This window comes from Taudactylus pleione, unplaced genomic scaffold (assembly GCF_031769625.1).
Source record: "Taudactylus pleione unplaced genomic scaffold, aTauple2 ptg000428l, whole genome shotgun sequence".
NCBI lineage: Eukaryota > Metazoa > Chordata > Amphibia > Anura > Myobatrachidae > Taudactylus > Taudactylus pleione.
This window is the reverse complement of record NW_028284830.1, coordinates 1168265-1188730: the sequence shown is the minus strand read 5'-3', so window position 1 is coordinate 1188730 and position 20466 is coordinate 1168265. Positions and strand designations below refer to the sequence as shown.

Here is a 20466-nt window from a genome sequence, read left to right as displayed (position 1 = left end):
AGTGTCTCCGCTCTGCTGGCGTTGTCATCAGGACAGGGGTTCGTAATACCATATATGATAGGACTGCCCATTGATTGTCACGTTTTGGAAAAAGATTATAGCCTTGGCATCAGAGATTCTGGGTTCACCTGTCCCGACTGGGCCTGATGTTTGGCTCTTATCACACTCAGATATACCCATTTCTAAATATAAAAAAAATCTTTATTCAAACATCTGAATAATGCAGCCAGAGCGGTTATACCAGTCCGTTGGCGTTCTTCTGTACCTCCCTCACCCTGGCAATGGTTCCAACGCATAGATTTCTTTATGTCAATTCACGAAATTTTTAATTCGACCCCTGAAAAGCATTCTGATTATGTGACACTGTGGTTTGGTTGGATGGACTTCAAATCTTCTTCTTCCTATAAGGATTTGATACCCTGAGATGAAGTATAAGTAACTGTTTTCATGAGCTATAATATGTAGCTTTGGTTATATATTTGCCAACTAGATCTTGAATGGCCACATACTTTTATTATATATTAGATATCTGTGTTCTGCTCTAGATCATTCCTTATGCCCCTCCCTCCTTTGTTCCCTTGTGTATCCCTGTTGGTTGTCTTGTATTATGTTTATATGTTTTTGATTGTATTATTATTTTTTGCAGTTTTATGGATATATATATATATATACAAATTGGATGTCGCACTAGTGTCTTTTTGTGTATCTTGTTTATTATATTGAATGACATTGTTTGTTTAGTATTTCTTTATCTCTGTTCACTTTGAAAATAAAGAATTTATAAAAAAAACAAAAAAAACTATGTGGACTTTCTGTTATTTGCTTTAATTTACTAATACTGTAGGGGAGATTTATCAAAGCTTGGAGAGAAATAAAACACCAACCAATCAGCTCCTGTCATTTTTCAAACACAGCCTGTAAAATAACAGTTAAAAGCTGATTGGTTAGCACTTTCTCTCTCTCTCCAAGCTTTGGTAAATCTTCCCCTCTATATCTACAATGTTAACATATTAATTAGAGATGTGCGGATTCGGATTTACTCAGTTCTTATCGCCATTTTACCGCAAGTTCTGATTAGTTTGGCTATCCAAAACACGTGATAGCTGATAGCCAATAAAATGCCGTTTTGAGATCCGAGTAAATCCGAACCCGCTCATCTCTAATATTAATTAGAAATGGGACACCTTCATATTGCATCAACTGTATTGTACAAAAATCATTCTTAGTAAATTGTCTAATAAAATCTAATTGCAGTGGTTTTTCTCCCAATTATTTATGGGTGAAGCTGACAACTTACAAGTACTTATAACGTGAGTTTATTCAGACTACGAGGCACGATCTGTGCTGTATTGGTTCCTACTGTGCAGAATTTTCTCCCAGCAATTTCCTCACTTTGTCACAACGCGTTTCAGTGCTTTCCTAGCAACCTGAGTTACAAAATTGCTGCGGTGACAGCCAAACACAGCAAACAAAACATTCTTTTGTTTGAAAAAAAAATGTTTGACTGGAAAATGGCTAATGCCCCAAGGGGCATTTCTTTCTGACAATACTTGTATTACTGCATTATTTGCAGTGCTGACATCTGGTCAACCGACCATTCTTCTGAGCGTCATACATACTTATTCCATTTGTTGATACTTGATAATGTTCTCTCCTGTTTCTTATCATACCGCTCCAATTGCCCCATAGTGATAACCCGCTTCCTCACCAGTTCTCCATTTATAAATCTGCAGTCATTAGTGTGACTAAAGCTGGGTACACACTGACAGATACATTGGCCTGATCAATTGATCGGCCAATGTATCTGCTGCCCGTCGGGCAGTGTGTACCCGCGATGTGTGGGTGAACATCGGCATTCACCGACATATCGCATTGGCTGTGCTGCGCAGCCGATGGACAGATACACTGGTGGCCAAAATTGCAGACACTTTTTGAAATTTGAATGTTTATCAACTTCGAATGCTTATAAAAACTCACACTTCATGCAGTGCAATGATTCATATATCAAATGAAAGGAAATTTAATGCTGAATTCAACACAAACAGAGGTCAAATATTTGCATTACAAGTGAAGTTATGCCGTGAAAACAACACTTAGGGATTTTCACCCTGTGTACTTATGATGTTACTGTCCTATCAGTATTTCATGGGTATCCTTTATTTTTCAAGACCGCAGCACAGCGACGTTATCCAGGATTGTGGTGTAACGTGAAAATGGTCTTTCGTATGCAGCAATTGCGAGAGAAATTGGTGGGAATGTGACAACATCAGGAGTACGAAAGTTTTGTTTACGCTATCAGGTAACACAATCTATACAAAACAAAGAAGGAAATGGTCGGAAAAAGTGCACAACAGCTGTTGATGATAGGAGAATAAAACGAATTTGCGTCAGGGACAGATTGATGTCATCTGCGGCCATTAGCAGTAAACTGAGTGCAGCTGGTGTTTTTGTCAGTGGAAGAATGGTACGGAGAAGACTAACGGAGGTTGGCCTAAAAGGTAGGGTTCCCCGAAAAAAGCCATTGCTGAATAAAAAGCAGCGGCAGAAATGAATACAGTGGGCTAAAGAACACATTGCATGGACAGAAGGTCAGTGGAAACAAGTGATATGGAGTGACGAAACTAAGATATCCATATTTGGTAGTGATGGGAGAAAATGTGTGAGACGTCGCATCGGGGAAGAGGTACATCCAGATTTTATTCAAGCGACAACAAAGAATCCTACAAGTGTTATGATCTGGGCATGTTATGACAGCAGATGCTGTAGGCCGCCTTTATGTCATAGATGGCACACTGAACAGCAGAAAGTACATTGACACTATCCTACAACCAAAACTTCTACCTTCTATCAGGGATCTTTTTCCAGATAATGCCCCATTTTTTTTCCAGCCGGATTCAGCTCCCTGCCACACTGCACGGACATGCAAAAATGGGTTCACGGAGAATAACATACAGGTGCTGGGATGGCCAGGAAACAGCCCAGACCTGAACCCCATAGAACATTTGTGGTTCTGTTTGAAAAAACTGGTACATCTGAGGTGTCCATCCAATAAAAGACAATTAATTGAGGCTATAATTGTCTCATGGCACCACATAAAAAAAGAAGGAAGAGCTCCAAACACTGGTTGGCTCGATGACACATCGCTGTGCTGCTGTCTTGGTAAATAAAGGATACCCAACGAAATACTGACAGGACAGTAACATCATAAGTACACAGGGATTATCACCCTAAGTGTTGATTTCACGGCATAACTTCCCTTTTAATGAAAATATTTAACCTCTGTTTATTGTGTTGAATTCAGCATTAAATTTCCTTTCATTTGATATATGAATCATTGCACTGCATGAAGTGTAACACTTTTTATAAGCATTCGAAGTTGAAAAACATTAAAATTTCAAAAAGCTTCCGCAAATTTGGCCACCACTGTATGTCTGCAGACCGCCCGTACACAGCGGCAGCCGCGAGGAAGGGGGTGGGACAAACCCGACATGCATCCTGGTCGCCGGGACCCGCAGCAAGACACAGATGATGGCCATTCAGTGTGAAAGAACGACCATCATCTGCAGATATATCTGTCAGGTGTGTACCCATAAAGGTGGGTACACACCTAACAGATATATCTGTAGATGATGGTCATTTATATACACTGAATGACCATTATCTCCAAGGCAGCCGTGGGTCCCGCCCCCTCCCCACGGCTGCATGTGTATAGGCGATTGGCTGATCGCTCATACGCACTTACAGATGGACAGACATATCTGTCCATCGGCTGTTCAGCACATCCGATGTGATGTCTGAACGATGTCATTCACAGACATATCGCTGGTACACACTGGCCAACAGGCACTAGATATACTGGCCAATCAATTGATCGGCCAGTATATCTGTCAGTGTGTACCCAGTTTAAGCAGTTCTGGTTTCCAGCACCATATCTATACTGATAATCTAACACTTCACACTTCCCTCTCTGAGGGGTATATTTACTAAGGTGCGGATTTTTAGAAGTGGAGATGTTACCCATAACAACCAATCAGATTCTACTTAACATGCATCTAGCACCTTATAGAAGATAATCGTTAGAATCGGATTGGTTGCTATGGGCAACATCTCAATTCTAACACTAAGCACTTTAGTAAATATAGCAAAGCACGCAAATAACGAACAGCTGTCTCCTCCCCGATGTCATCCCTGTACTCCAAATTTAACCTTACTTTGTGTGTTCCAGGATCCAGTCAGACTGTCGACAGGTTCAGAGTGTCACCATAGACATAAGGTCGACGAACAATTGTTGACATTCACATTTAATGTCAACAGTAAATTTGCGTGTTATTTTTAGGGTTAGGCATAAATATGCAAAATAAAAACGGTATGTCGTCGTGCTGGTGTCGACATTTTAATATTTGTGAATGTCGCCAAATTGCTAATTGACCTAATGTCCATGTCGACATTTCATAACACACCCCTGCCAATAACACCCTTTAGAACATATTAGACTGACATATGGAAGTGTGGCTTTGCGCTGTATGTAAAATAAAGGAGTAGCGGACCAGCATGGGGGAAAAACATTACAATGTATATAGATAAAAATAATAAAGTGTGTGAGATTAATATGGCTCGTACATGCAATACAATATATCACATAAGACTGGCATGGAGGCGTGGGCTATAGAAAAAGATGTATATGACTATTGTAATGTTAAAGCACAAGGATAACAAGAGTGTGGTTGCAGGACTACAACAGGTTACTTATAATTAATATCCCGAGCTGCTAATGGATTCTCAGATATATTAGGGTATTCCTTTTCAAAAATAATAATTATACAACATTCTAATAAGTTTTCTAATTCACGTTTTAAAGCAAATTTATTTGCATTGAATTTATAAGCAATTTATAAGCTTGAAAGTACGTCACAGAGCAGAATGGGCACAAACCCTGAATCTTGTCCCACCCAATGCATGGCGCTCGGGCAGATGTGGGCAGTGATCATCCTGGTTATTCTTCTTGCTCTGTTGCTTTCATATACGTGCCCACCTGGCATTCCGTCTGGGTTGCCCCTCCACATGAAAAGCGTTTCACTCAACTGAATAAAACAGAATGCAGCTCAAAACGGAACTTTAAACAGGGGGTTATTTGATGCCAATGGAAATCACAAGAGCCGTTCGCACAGTCTGACGTAATGAAGTGTAGACGGGCAACAAATACTCCAAGTCACCGGCCACTTATCCTACACAGAGTAGCCATGTGAACGCACAAAGGGGCAACATAGGCCGAAAGCTTTTGTGCAAGTTCCCTAGCTCTGGAAGGAGGCTTCATCGCTGATATGGGTGCATGGAGGCGGACTTAATGTTAGTCTTTATACTGCTGGGCATTTTACCTGTGGGGAGATAGAACATGTTAGTTTAAGCAGACCAAACAATCAAGATATACTAGATGTTGGTAATAATCAGCATTGTTACCTTGCTGGCCAGCCTGTGCCATCTGTACCCCGGGCATGTGCTGCTGCTGGTTGGAAGGTAAGGACATGGACCCCTGCTGCATACCGGTGGCCCCCTGTAACATCCCTCCAGCTCCAGTCTGTCCTGGACCCATGGGCCCACCAGCTCCTGGAGGGCGACGGTTCGAGAGCCCTTTTCCAAACGCTACTGCAGCCACGAGGGCGTTTGTGTCTGCAGGGTTATAGGTCTGCTTGTTCTGTCGCAAATCTACAGCAAGGAAACACAGCAGACCCCAAATTAACAACTCGGCATATACTATATCCAATCTTACACTCACCATTTACAGTGCAACCTGGATTTAGGACGGTGCTATTGTATAGTAAAACTTAACACTCTGTTGCTGGACACATATATGTATATCTCTATATCTATATCTTAAATAACCAAAAACACCATTTTAGTAGAAACAGCAAGCTTGGCTCTAACTTTCCCATTCCAAGAGGGAATTTGAACCCACAGGATACAATGAGAGCATTATAGTAAAGTATCAGCACCAAGACACTCACTTCCAACATCAGAGTCCCTGTCCTCCTTGATGAGCTTCTCCAGCAGGTTGGAGCACATCTTATTCATACTCTGCACTTGTTTCTAGAAAGGGGAAAATTCATTGAGAACGTAAAATGGGAAATGAGGAGCTACTAACGGAGTGCAGGAACTGTAGAACGTTATCTATACCTGTGCAGCCTCAGGGGTGATGCGAGCCGCCTCTGCACTTAGCTGCTTTTCCTGTTCTTCCACTTCCGGGTCTGGTTTGGTCCTCAAGTGATCAGGCACCACTTCGTGACTGAAGACGGGAACCCTTCCCTCCGTCAGGCGCTGCACATATTGAAGGTAAAGATAGTTGAGGCTATTGGAAAGCTCCAGGAACACCTTGAAGGGACAGTGTCTCCCACCCTTACCATTATCTCTTCATCTCGATCAGGTGTCAGGAGGAGGGGGATGATGACCTGGTTTTTCAATAGTGGAGTCTTCTCATTTTTTAGCACTTTATTCAGAGTGTTCAACTGTCCAGACAGCAGAGCAAAGTTGTCCAGCACAGATGGCCTAGGAAGAGATACCTGTGAGACGGACATCATGAATGGTCTAACGGGAGGAATCTGGAACATTAATGTTATGAAAGCCTGGACAGGTCTTGGACACTATGCTGAAAATGATGGAATGCCCGGAAAAGGGACATCTAAGGCCTGAGAAGAGCTAACTGAGCAATGAACATTATGCAAGCTCCATAAAGAGATCTGCAATATAGACACTATAGAGGCACGGATATCAGATTTTGTGGTCCGAGAGATGGAAACAAGGTAAAGTCCATGAAGAGACATTTATGAAAAATATTACGGAAAGTCTGAGAGAAAAGTAAAAAAAAAAATATCTGGGAGATAGACAAAGAGATCCGAGGTGCACCCTGAGCCAAGGTGACTGATCATTACGGTAGAAATAAAAAGAAACTATTTTTGAAAACTATAAAACGAGCTTTTTAAAAAGGGGCATCCGCAAGACGGACACAATGGAAGATGTGATTAAACCTCCAACTTGCCTCCTGTACATCGTTTTATGATTGATAAAAGGTTAATTGCGAACTTAAGAAGCAAATGGAAAGCTGGACACGGCGCGAGAAAGGGTTTCTGAGAATGCATTAGTGAGGCTGATTGGAGCACAGGAAATCGTTTCGAAAGATACATTCATTACCATTACGTGAAGATATGACTTGGAATAATCACTAATAGATTTGAAATGTAGTGCTTAAAGCAAGGCAGCTTTCATGCAGTAAAAATACAGCCAAATGTTATACAAGTAATATGGAGACTTAGACCTGTATTCAACTTGGAGCGAAAGGCTGATTTTGGGCAAACTTTTTCGCCGATGACGTCATTTTTGCCGATTTCACTTATTCCCGTATTCAATTTTTGTGTCTTTTCGCCTGTGCGAAAACTCAATGCAACGTAATAGGCGATAAAGTTTCGCCTATGAATACCCAGCGGAAAAAAGTGCAGATTTGGGGTGCAGAGGTACGGAAACCGCTCTGCACCCTTTGTACACCCCCCGTGATGCTAAGTGCGACAAAAAACTCTAAAAAAACAAAAACAAAGCTAACCCAAAAAAGCACTTTGAAAAAGTGGGTGAAAAATTTCTAAGTAGGGGTACAACTTCAAAAACTAACCAAATAGCCTTTGGGGGGGGGGTCTGCAAGTATGGAGGAGTTTTTTTTTTTGTCGATTGCAGGTGCTTACTGAAGGTGCGTTTTTGGCGCTTTTTAATGCTTCACTTTAGCGATTTTTACATATGCTTGCACCCATTTTCATGTACCCCAAATTTGATGGGACTACTTATTTTGGCCAAAAAAAGTTGCTAAACGATATTCTTCACCACTCTCCCAAACACGCTAAATAGCTCCTATTGAGACCATTCAAAGACCCCAAATACCTTTTGCAGGGCTATTCGGGGGTACCCATTGTGAACCCCCATGTCAGAGCATCTTTAGGGGGGTGTCAGGCTAATCTCCCCAAAAACAACAGGACTTTTTGCTGATTTCTTTTTTGCCGGGTCCCGTTTTCGCCAATTTGGAATTGAATACGGGGATATGCACAATAGGTTTTCGACGGCAGAACCTCCGATGACAGCGCTCCAAATTGAATATGGTCCTAATTCTGCACGAGATACCTTCTCGCTATACATTAGAAAACTATCACAGTATGAGAAGATTGCAGTTTAAAGTGACATTACAGTAATTTATATTTTATATAAAAAATAAAAAAAAGTCTAATAAAGGGTCTAAAAAAAAAAAAAAACCCCTGGAAATAATTTACAGATCTTTCCTTGTGAAGTAAAATAGACTGTTGTGAGCGAGATGCGTTTTGTACAAGTTACATTCTTGTAGTGTGAAGCACACGTTCCTGCCCTTTACCCTGATAATATGGCCACCAGAGGCCCTGTGTTCCCAGGTCTGTAGCTGATATTCTAGCTCACATCTGTCACACAAGTGGTGGGTTCTCGTAGTCATGTTCGTAATTAGCAAACGGAGAAGAAATAAGGTTCCAGGAATGACTCTCACCATCCCGCTAAGACACACTAGTGTTAAACAACATTATCGATTTAAAAGCAGACAAAACTTTGTAATTGTCCCCGCTGTAACATAACGACAGAAGCGCTTTTAGTATATTCTATGTACATAACGAGCATTATTAGATTTTACACTGCAGGCAAATAGGAAATTGACGTGAAGCAGATGCTTGTTGGAAAGTGTGCGTGCACAGGTGAATTTGCTTACATATCAAAGAGAGCTTTATAGGCTCTAAGAAAGTGTGATGCATGCTTAATCTGCATGCCTGTTTGTCCGAGGTCTTATTGGACATTTATCGATACTATAGGAAAACCCTTCGGTATAGACACAGCTCTTTTCCCCCTTGTAAGAAAGATCTGCAGAAGGCGGTTACTGTAGGTGGTAGGGCTGCCATTGCGTGAAACCTGTAATTCTCGCTCACCAGGTCAGACGCTCGTACTCATTTTCTAGTTTACAGATGAATCCAGCTAACGAGTTCTTTATGTCGGATATTTGAACAATAAGAGTCTCCAGACTGGTTTCCAGCTGCTTCTCTTCTCGCTGCAGAGGAAAGGACAGAGGGCTATGAATGGGAACCAAAGCTATAATCAATCCTTAAATACAAAACATTTATATTAGGGAGTTATTCTCTCGCGCTCTCTATATATACAGAATATCATATAGGAAAGGATGACGGTGTATGTAATGACTTTGGGGTCTGATTCAGAGTTGGATACAGTGTCGACTTTCGGTCGCAAATGGGCGATGTTTCAGTCTGCGCGTGTGTCAGAGTCACACTGCGCATGTGGTGATGGCGGTCACAGTGTGGGCTGGGACGCAGAGTGATTGACAGACAGTGACCCTTTGAAGGTGGTAATGGGGGAGCGGTGATTAAAACTCGGGCATGTTACGACTGTTTCGGGGGCGTGTCCCAGCCAGCAACTGCAAATTTGTGCGCAGTGGTTAAGGCTCCGTGATGGACATTCTGAGCGACCATCGGGTTCCTAAGTCGCCCGATGCTGTTTCTCTGTGTGCAATTGGCGGACTTGAGGTGCTGCTAGTGGGCATCTCAATGCAAATCCTGGCAGCTGCGACATTTACATATTAATCTCATCATTGCTGTGCACAATACGTGCACAGCACTGATGGGCATTGCCTTCACCTCTGAATCCGGCCGTTATATAAAACATGTTATATTGCAATGATGGCATAAATATTGGGACATTGACAGAATTTTCAGATTTCGGTCTCTATTCACCACCACAATGGTTTTGAAATGAAACAAACAAGATGTGCTTTAACTGCAGACTTTCAGATTTAATTTGAGGGTATTTACATCCAAATCGGGTGAACGGTGTAGGAATTATAAAAGTTTCAATATTTGCCTCCCACTTTTTAAGGGACCAAAAGTAATGGGGCTATCAACTCTAAAGCTATTTCATGGACAGGTGTGGGCTATTCCCTCATTATTTCATTATCAAATAAGCATGTAAAAGTTCTGGAGTTGATTCTAGGTGTGACATTTGCATTTGGAATCAGTTGCTGTCGACTCTCAATATGAGATCCAAAGAGCTGTCACTATCAGTGAAGCAAGCCATCATTAGGCTGAAAAATCAAAACAAACCCATCAGAGAGATAGCAAAAACATTAGGTGTGGCCAAATCAACTGTTTGGAACATTCTTAAAAAGAAAGAATGCACCGGAGAGCTCAGCAACACCAAAAGACCCGGAAGACCACGGAAAACAACTGTGGTGGATGACAAAATAATTATTTCCCTGATGAAGAAAAACCCCTTCACAACAGTTGGCCAAATCAAGAACACTCTCCAGGAGGTAGATGTATATGTGTCAAAGTCAACAATCAAGAGAAGACTTCACAAGAGTGAATATAGAGGGTTCACCACAAGATGCAAACCATTGGTGAGCCACAAAAACAGGAAGACCAGATTAGAGTTTGCCAAACAACATCTAAAAAAGCCATTACAGTTCTGGAACAACATCCTGTTGACAGATGAGACAAAGATCAACTTGTACCAGAATGATGGGAAGAGAAGAGAAGGAAAGGAACTGCTCATGATCCAAAACATACCACCTCATCAGTGAAGCATGGTGGTGGTAGTGTTACGGCGTGGGCATGTATGGCTGCCAATGGAACTGGTTCCCTTGTATTTATTGATGATGTGACTGCTGACAAAAGCAGCAGAATTAATTCTGAAGTGTTTCGGGCAATATTATATGCTCATATTCAGTCAAATGCTTCAGAACTCCTTGGACAGCGCTTCACGGTGCAGAAGGACAATGACCTGAAGCATACTGCAAAAGCAACCAAAGAGTTTTGTAAGGCTAAAAAGTGGAATGTTATGCAATGGCCAAGTCAATCCCCTGACCTGAATCCGATTGAGCATGCATTTCACTTGATGAAGACAAAACTGAAGGGAAAATGCCCCAAGAACAAGCAGGAACTGAAGACATTTGCAGTACAGGCCTGGCAGAGCATCACCAGGGATGAAACCCAGCGTCTGGTGATGTCTATGCGTTCCAGACTTCAGGCTGTAATTGCCTGCAAAGGATTTGCAACAAAGTAGTAAAAAGTGAAAGTTAGATTTAGGATTGTTTAGTTTGTCCCATTACTTTTGGCCCCTTAAAAAGTGGGAGGCATATATAGAAACCGTTGTCATTCCTACACCGTTCACCTGATTTGGATGAAATTACCCTCAAATTAAATCTGAAAGTCTGCAGTTAAATCACATCTTGTTTGTTTCATTTCAAAGCCATTGTGGTGGTGAATAGAGGCCAAAATATGAAAATTTTGTCAATGTCCCAATATTTATGGACGTGTGTGTGTGTGTGTGTGTGTGTGTGTGCGCGCGCGCGCGCACACACACACACACACACACTAACATCTTCCAGCATCACTCCCTCCTACATATTATTCTATATATAGTGCTCCATTCTATATCATAACAACCTTTATAAGTCATGTATTAGTCACTGCATACACATTTAAGGGTAAGATTTGAGTTTGGGGCGAGATGTGAATCACGGGTGTGTTTGGCCATTTTTTACCACTTGCAAATTCACTAATGGCAAACTCCGGTGAGAAATCATGGAACGCTCTGCAAAACTCAGGTGAGAACACAAAATAGGAAAAAAAGACACCATCGGCCAAACTTGCAGGTATTTTCCATAGACAGGAATACAACAACTCTGGGCCTGATTCAGAGCCGGACGCTATTTGCGCTCGCTCATAAAAAGGGACCGGCTATTTAAATTGAGCGCTCGCTCTTTGCGGTCTGTTGACACCTCTATGTCTGAGCGAGCGAACGAAACATGCGCTAGCTATTTTGTAAAGACGCCCCCTGGCCGTTCGCATCATACATCATCTCCGCTATTTATTAGATTAATCGAGTACATCGAAAGGCATCTGAACTGCTCGCAGTGCTTGTGGTTGGATTTTCCTACTGCAATCATGCGAACAGTTCAGGCTAAGAGACAACCAAGTGACGTGGCCGATGACGCTGCTTTGTTAATTATGCACACCCTTAAAACGCCCGTTTTGACCGTTTGGCACGCCTGCGTTCGGATCTCCACTCCCCGTTTTCAAGCACCTTCCCCTGTTACCACCCACAAACGCCTCATCCCGTCACTCAAATTATTGCTATTTTGCGAGCGCACGATTTCCGACCGCAATGACTGGTTGGCGCATGCGCATTACGACCCATACGCATGCACAGATGTGCGAACATCGCTGGGAGCTTACGAGCGGCTCTGAATCAGGCCCTCTGTCCTAAATAGAAGTTTTAAACAGACCCCCTCCTGAGCTGCGTGTTTGGCAGAAACCTACTGTGGCCGCGGAGGCCGGCCACACGTGAGTAATGGCTGCCGTGGCACTGAAGGGGTTAACCCCCGTGCTGCAGCGCCATTTTTAAAATGAACAATGGGCGCTAGGCACCATGCTCTAATTGTGTTACCGGCGCTAGGTTTGATGCTGCCATGGTCGGACTCGCTCTGTGGCCAAGCCAGCGCTGTGATTTAACCCCGGTGCGTCGCACTGGGGGACTGTATGAAGCGCCACATGCTGCCGAAGGTGAGCTCCGGAGGAGCGGCGATGGCTGTTAACCCCCAGCGGGCCGGGGCCGGGGGCTGTATGTTGGCACCGCAGCCCCGACTCATCACCGGCAGCTGCGGCTTTGCGACAGGAGGGCTCCACGCTGCCCCAGCTCCACAGGATTGCCGCTAGTCCCTCAGTGCCAGCTGCTTACAGCGGCCAGGCAGCGGAGGACAGGGGTGGATGCCGGTTCCTGGGGGGGACTTAGGGTTAGGCACCCCCCCGGGAGGTTAGAGTTAGGCACCCCCCCCCCGGGGACTTTAGGTTTAGGCTGCGGAGAACGGGGGTTAGGTTTAGGCACCCATGCGGCCAGCGGTAATACATATCACGCCCGTTAGAGAAGCCCAGCGCTGAGCAGTATATATAAAAAAAAAAAAACAACACATGGGTTCAAATAAAATGTATCTAAAATGTATGTGCAGCACTGAGCCAGGAGAGCAGGTCCTGGGCTGCAGTGCTGCAAGTATTTAAAAGCCTGATGCTGTGCACAGGCACACAAGGTGAATGTGTTTAAAATGTCATGTGTTTTAAGTGTATAATTTCTAAGCAAAGTACACTTACCTGTGATTCTCTGGACGGCCAGGGGATCCAGAGTCCTCAGTGGGCTGCTGGATCCCCCAGCCCCTTCCAGAAGGCATAAAATGTCCTCCTATGCAGCCTCATGCCGGCCACACTTACACAGATCAGTGAGCGCATTGGCGGGTGTGTTAGCCTGATATGTCTATAAACCAGGGCTTGACAAATTTTTCTAAAACCTAGGAGCCAGGATGAAAGTGTAGGAGCCAGACCCCACCTTCCCCCAGGGCAGCATTACTGAGCACCTACGCCCCTGACAACCAACCCCCATGGCCACACCACTAACGGGGTACCCCAGGTAAAGCACCCTCCCACAGCCACATTACGGAGCAGCTAACCCCCTTCTCCAGGCAACCAACCCCCAGAAAGACCACCCCTCCGCAGCCAAAAAACCTGGGCAAGCAAAGCCACCGCCGGCAGTGGTCGAACCAGAGAGTGGTGGGCCCAGATGCAAGAATATGCTTTGGGCACCCCTCTGCAGTGCCCCCAGTAGTGGTCCCCCTATGCAGTGCCCCCAGTAGTAATCCCCCCTCTGCAGTGCCCCCAGTAGTAATCCCCCCTCTGCAGTGCCCCCAGTAGTAGTCCCCCCTCTAGTAATCCCCCGTCTGCAGTGCCCCCAGTAGTAGTCCCCCCTATGCATTGCCCTTAGTAACACCCCCCTATACAGTGCCCTAGTAACACCCCCATTATACAGTGCCCCCAGTAGCGGTCACCCCCCCTATGCAATGCCCCCAGTAGTGGTCCCCCTATGTAGTGCCCCTTTAATCAGTGCCCCCAGAAGTGGCCCCCCTATGCATTGCCCCCAGTAGCAGTCCCCCCTATACTGTGCCCCAGTAGTAATCCCCCCTCTGCAGTGCCCCCAGTAGTAATCCCCCCTCTGCAGTGCCCCCAGTAGTAGTCCCCCCTATGCAGTGCCCCCAGTAGTAGTCCCCACTATGCATTGCCATTAGTAGCACCCCCCTATACAGTGCCCTAGTAACACCCCCATTATACAGTGCCCCCAGTAGTGGTCACCCCCCCTATGCAGTGCCCCCAGTAGTGGTCCCCCTATGTAGTGCCCCTTTAATCAGTGCCCCCAGAAGTGGCCCCCCTATGCATTGCCCTCAGTAACAGTCCCCACAGTAGTAGTCACCCCCTATACAGTGCCCCCAGTAGTAGTCCCCCCTATTCAGTGACCCCAGTAATAGACCCCACTATGCATTTCCCCTAGTAGCGGCCCCACCCTGTACAGTGCCCCAGTAGTGGCCCCCCCATACAGTGTCCCCAGTAGCGGCCACCCCCACCTATGCAGTGCCCCCACAGTAGCGGCCACCCCCACCTATGCAGTGTCCCCACAGTAGCGGCAACCCAAACTATGCAGTGCCCCCACAGTGTCCCTAGTAATGGCCATCCCCCCCTATGCAGTGCCCCTTAAAAAAAACACAACTTACCTGATCCATGCTCCTGTCGACGACCGCCGCTGTCCGCTCCTCCAGGCCCGCTCTGCACTATGGGAGAGACGTCATGACGTCTCTCCCATCACCTGCTGCGGGGTGAGCTGGAAGGTGGAGCTCATGAGTGAGCTCCAGCCGGATCACTCTGTGAACTACGCAGCAGCCAATGAGAGTCTGTCTGACTCTCATCGGCTGCTATAACAAACATACAGCTGCCGCTGGCAGCTGTGTGTTTGTTATTCTGTAGTGTGGAGCAGGCTCACGGTCTGCACTACAGGGTCCGGGGGTTGCTGAAAATTTGGTCGCCAGGCAGCCAAATCTGGTCGCCATGGCGACCTGACCCCCGGGTTTTGTCGAGTCCTGCTATACAGACATATCGCATCAGCTGTGCAGCACAGCAGAATTCCTATATACCAGTGCATCAGCTGAAGTGTACGGGCGACCTGCCGATTGCCCGCCCAATTGTAACGTGAGGCCCACGCATCAGGCAGACGATTGGTATAGTCGTCCTAGTGTGTGCCCAGATTAAGATAGAGTAAGTAACTGTGTACCTGTTTAAACCATGTTCCAAAGCAAGAGCTGCAAATACATTTTTTTTTTCATTTGGGGTAAATACTGGCAGCTTTTGCATGTAGCCCACAAATGCTCTCAGTTAGGACACACCCTTCCAAATCTGTACATTTTAAAACTAGTCAATCTGCAGTGCAACATGGCGTTACCAACATGTACACTTACCGTATATACTCGAGTATAAGCCGACCCGAATATAAGACGAGGTACCTACTTTTACCCCCAAAAAACTGGTAAAAGTGTGGGAAATGGCAGCAGCTGGTAGTGCCCCCAGTAGTAATTCCCCCTGGTTGTGCCCCCAGTAGTAATCCCTCCTGGTAGTGCACCCAGTGGTAATCCCCCCTTTCAGTGCCTCCAGTGGTAATCCCCCCTTTCAGTGTCCCCTGTAGTAATCCCCCCCTGGTAGTACCCCCAGTGGTAATCCCCCCTTTTAGTGCCCCCTGTAGTAATCCCCCCCCTGGTAGTTCCCCCAGTGGTAATCCCCCCTTTTAGTGCCCCCTGTAGTAATCACCCCCTGTAGTAATGGCCCCCTGTAGTAATCGCCCCCTGTAGTCCCCCCCCCCAGTAGAGAGAGATGTGATAAGAATAATTTAAAAAAAAAATCACTTACCTGTAACTCCCGCTCCTTGTCCCGCCGCTATCCGCTCCTCCGGCCGCTTTGCATGGGAGAGACGTCGTCATGACGACGTGTCTCCCATTACCCACTGCGGGAGCCGGAAGATGGCTCCCGCAGTGGGAGCAGCAGCAGCCGCTGAGAGTCTGACAGACTCTCAGCGACTGCTGATTACACCAAACACGCAGCTGCCGGCTCCGTTGTGTTTGTGCTGTGTAGCGCAGGTGTCCTGACATTTTCCTTTAGAATTTTCTGGTATAATTCAGAATTCATTGTCCCATCAATGATGGCAAGGCGTGATGCAGCTAAACAGCCCAAACCATGACACCACCACCGTGTCTCACAGATGGTATAGGGTTTTAATGCTGAAATGCAGTGTTCTCCTTTCTCTAAACAGAATGCTTCTCATTTAAACCAAACATCTCTATTTTGGACTCATCTGTCCACAAAACATTGTTCCAATAATCTTCTGGCTTGTCAGGTGATCTTTAGCAAACTCCAAAAGTGCAACAAGAGCAATGATCACGCCTTTGCCTTGGCATGATCTTTGTTGGGTCAACCACTCCTGAGGAGGGTTAATAATGGTCTGGAATTTCCTCCATTTGTACACAATCTGTCTGACTGGTGATTGGTGGAGTCCAGAGATGGTTTTGTAACCTTGTCCCGCCTAATTGAGCATCAACAACTCTTCTTCTGGGGTACTCAGAAATCTCCTTTGGTCGTGGCATGATACACTTCCACAAATAGGTGTTGTGAACATCAGACTTTGATAGATCCCTGTTCTTTTAAAAAGACAGGTTGTCCAATCACACCTGATTGTCATCACATAGGGCCATTTTGATATATTTAACATTATTTGCGGGCCCAATGCAGACCACGCCCCCTTCATATAATGTCACATTGGGGTGGGGCCACACTCACCAGTGATTACAGCAATGCCCAGAGCAACCGCAGGATGATCCAGGGAACTGTAAGGGCAGCAGTGTGACCATCTGAAGCGCCCTAAGGACACTCCAGGTGGCACTGCTGCATAGATTCTGGCTGCAGGGTGCCATTCTAGGCACCCTGCTAGCCAGATGAGGCTAGCAGAAAAAAAGCTCAGAGGGCCAGACCAACTGATTCCGGGGGCCTTATACGGCCCCCGGGCTGGAGGTTCCCCATCCCTGCCATAGACTGAAAATACCTAAATCTAATTTCACCTTCAAAATATCTGCTAAGCCTAAAGGTTTACATACTTTTGAAACTCACAGATATGTGATGTTATATAATTTTCCTCAAAAAAATAAAAAAAGAAAATATCTAATTTCTTTTGTCTCATTTGGTTCTCTATCTACTTTTAGGACTTGTGTGAAAATCTGAGGAAGTTTGAGGCAAAATTTCAGCAGAAATATAGAAAATTCTGAAGGGTTCAGCACCACTGTAGGTCTTTATTGTTGGACCAACAGTACATATACTAGACTACCTCCCAACATTTCAATAAGAGGAAGAGGCACATATGCGCTTGCTGCAGGAGAGGGCCCAAAATAGGGGGAGTGGTCTAGCAACAAGTGGGAGTGGTCTTCCAGGTAATGCCATGCTTGCGAGCCACGCCCCGTTTTTGTCATGCTGGGGGCCTGCCCAGCGCTCCGGGAAGGTGGACAGCTCCCAAGCCTCGTCCAGATCCGGCAAAGTGTATATTGATGACGCGCGCCTTCACCGCTGCTCAGCTATGCAGAAAACATATTTACACAGAAGGATACTGTATACAGTATAATTTATAGGACTGATGATACAGGGCACATTATATTACACAGGAGGGCACATCATACAGTCCAATGTATAGGACTGATGATACAGGACACGGTATATGACACAGAAGGGCCCTGTATATACAGTATATGACACATAAAGGCCCTGTATATACAGTATAATGTATAGGACTGATGATACAGGTCACAGTATACGACACAAAAGGGCACTGTGTATACAGTATAATGTATAGGACTGATGATACAGGACACTGTATATTATATAGAAGGGCACTGTATATACAGTATAATGTATAGGACTGAAGATACAGGACACGGATTATATAGAAGGGCCCTGTATATACAGTATAATGTATAGGAGTGATGATACAGAACACGGTATATGACACAGAAGGGCACTGTATATACAGTATAATGTATAGGACTGATGATACAGGACACAGTATATTATATAGAAGGGCACTGTATATACAGTATAATGTATAGGACTGATTATACAGAACACGGTATATTATATAGAAGGGCACTGTATATACAGTATAATGTATAGGACTAATGTTACAGGACACAGTATATTATACAGAAGGGCCCTGTATATACAGTATAATGTATAGGACTGATGATACAGGACACGGTATATGACACAGAAGGGCTCTGTATATACAGTATAATGTATAGGACTGATGATACAGGACACGGTATATGACACAGAAGGGCACTGTGTATACAGTACAATGTAAAGGACTGATGATACAGGACACGGTATATGACACAGAAGGGCACTGTGTATACAGTACAATGTAAAGGACTGATGATACAGGACACGGTATATGACCCAGAAGGGCCCTGTATATACAGTATAATGTATAGGACTGATGATACAGGACACGGTATATGACACAGAAGGGCCCTGTATATACAGTATATGACACATAAAGGCCCTGTATATACAGTATAATGTATAGGACTGATGATACAGGTCACAGTATACGACACAAAAGGGCACTGTGTATACAGTATAATGTATAGGACTGATGATACAGGACACTGTATATTATATAGAAGGGCACTGTATATACAGTATAATGTATAGGACTGATGATACAGGACACGGATTATATAGAAGGGCCCTGTATATACAGTATAATGTAAAGGGCTGATGATACAGGACACGGTATATTACACAGAAGGGCACTGTGTATACAGTATAATGTATAGGACTGATGATACAGAACACGGTATATGACACAGAAGGGCACTGTATATACAGTATAATGTATAGGACTGATGATACAGGACACAGTATACAACACAGAAGGGCACTGTATATACAGTATAATGTATAGGACTGATTATACAGAACACGGTATATTATATAGAAGGGCACTGTATATACAGTATAATGTATAGGACTAATGATACAGGACACGGTATATTATATAGAAGGGCACTGTATATACAGTATAATGTACAGGACTGATGATACAGGACACGGTATACGACACAGAAGGGCTCTGTATATACAGTATAATGTACAGGACTGATGATACAGGACACGGTATACGACACAGAAGGGCCCTGTGTATACAGTATAATGTATAGGACTGATGATACAGGACACGGTATACGACACAGAAGGGCCCTGTATATACAGTATAATGTATATGACACAGAAGGGCACTGTGTATACAGTATAATGTATATGACACAGAATGGCCCTGTATATACAGTATAATGTATAGGACTGATGATACAGGACACGGTATATGACACAGAAGGGCACTGTGTATACAGTATAATGTATATGACACAGAAGGGCACTGTGTATACAGTATAATGTATATGACACAGAAGGGCACTGTGTATACAGTATAATGTATATGACACAGAAGGGCACTGTGTATACAGTATAATGTATAGGAGTGATGATACAGGGCACGGTATGACACAGAAGGGCACTGTGTATACAGTATAATGTATAGGAGTGATGATACAGGGCACGGTATGACACAGAAGGGCACTGTGTATACAGTATAATGTATATGACACAGAAGGGCCCTGTATATACAGTATAATGTATAGGACTGCAGATACAGGACATGGTATATGACACAGAAGGGCCCTGTATATACAGTATAATGTATATGACACAGAAGGGCACTGTGTATACAGTATAATGTATAGGAGTGATGATACAGGGCACGGTATGACACAGAAGGGCACTGTGTATACAGTATAATGTATATGACACAGAAGGGCCCTGTATATACAGTATAATGTATAGGACTGCAGATACAGGACATGGTATATGACACAGAAGGGCCCTGTATATACAGTATAATGTATATGACACAGAAGGGCCCTGTATATACAGTATAATGTATAGGACTGATGATACAGGACACGGTATATGACACAGAAGGGCCCTGTATATACAGTATAATGTATATGACACAGAAGGGCCCTGTATATACAGTATAATGTATAGGACTGATGATACAGGACACGGTATATGACACAGAAGGGCCCTGTATATACAGTATAATGTATAGGACTGATGATACAGGACACAGTATACAACACAGAAGGGCACTGTATATACAGTATAATGTATAGGACTGATTATACAGAACACGGTATATTATATAGAAGGGCACTGTATATACAGTATAATGTATAGGACTGATGATAGTTACAGTGATATGATAAGATAATATCAGGATATATCGGGCTGATATAACGCACAGAACAACGTATAATGAATGACCAGCAGACCTGCATCACTGCGCCGATCCCAACTCCTCCACTACCGCCGCCTTGTGACCATGGAGACGGAGCACTTCCGGTGCACGCACAAATATGTCCGGGTTACAAGGATAATTTCC

At 44.3% G+C, this 20466-nt stretch overlaps 1 protein-coding gene across 1 annotated transcript; it reads right to left on the bottom strand.

Annotated features, from left to right (window-relative positions):
* Positions 1-4836: 4836 nt before the first annotated feature.
* MED8 (mediator complex subunit 8) lies at positions 4837-20466 on the bottom strand. The gene is made up of 7 exons (XM_088447308.1): positions 20357-20466; positions 8976-9094; positions 6396-6540; positions 6172-6312; positions 6003-6084; positions 5458-5703; positions 4837-5375 (listed from the first exon to the last, which is right to left on the bottom strand). Exons 1-7 carry the CDS (start codon positions 20360-20362, stop codon positions 5311-5313), a joined length of 804 nt encoding a protein of 267 aa, XP_088303434.1. The 5' UTR covers positions 20363-20466; the 3' UTR covers positions 4837-5310.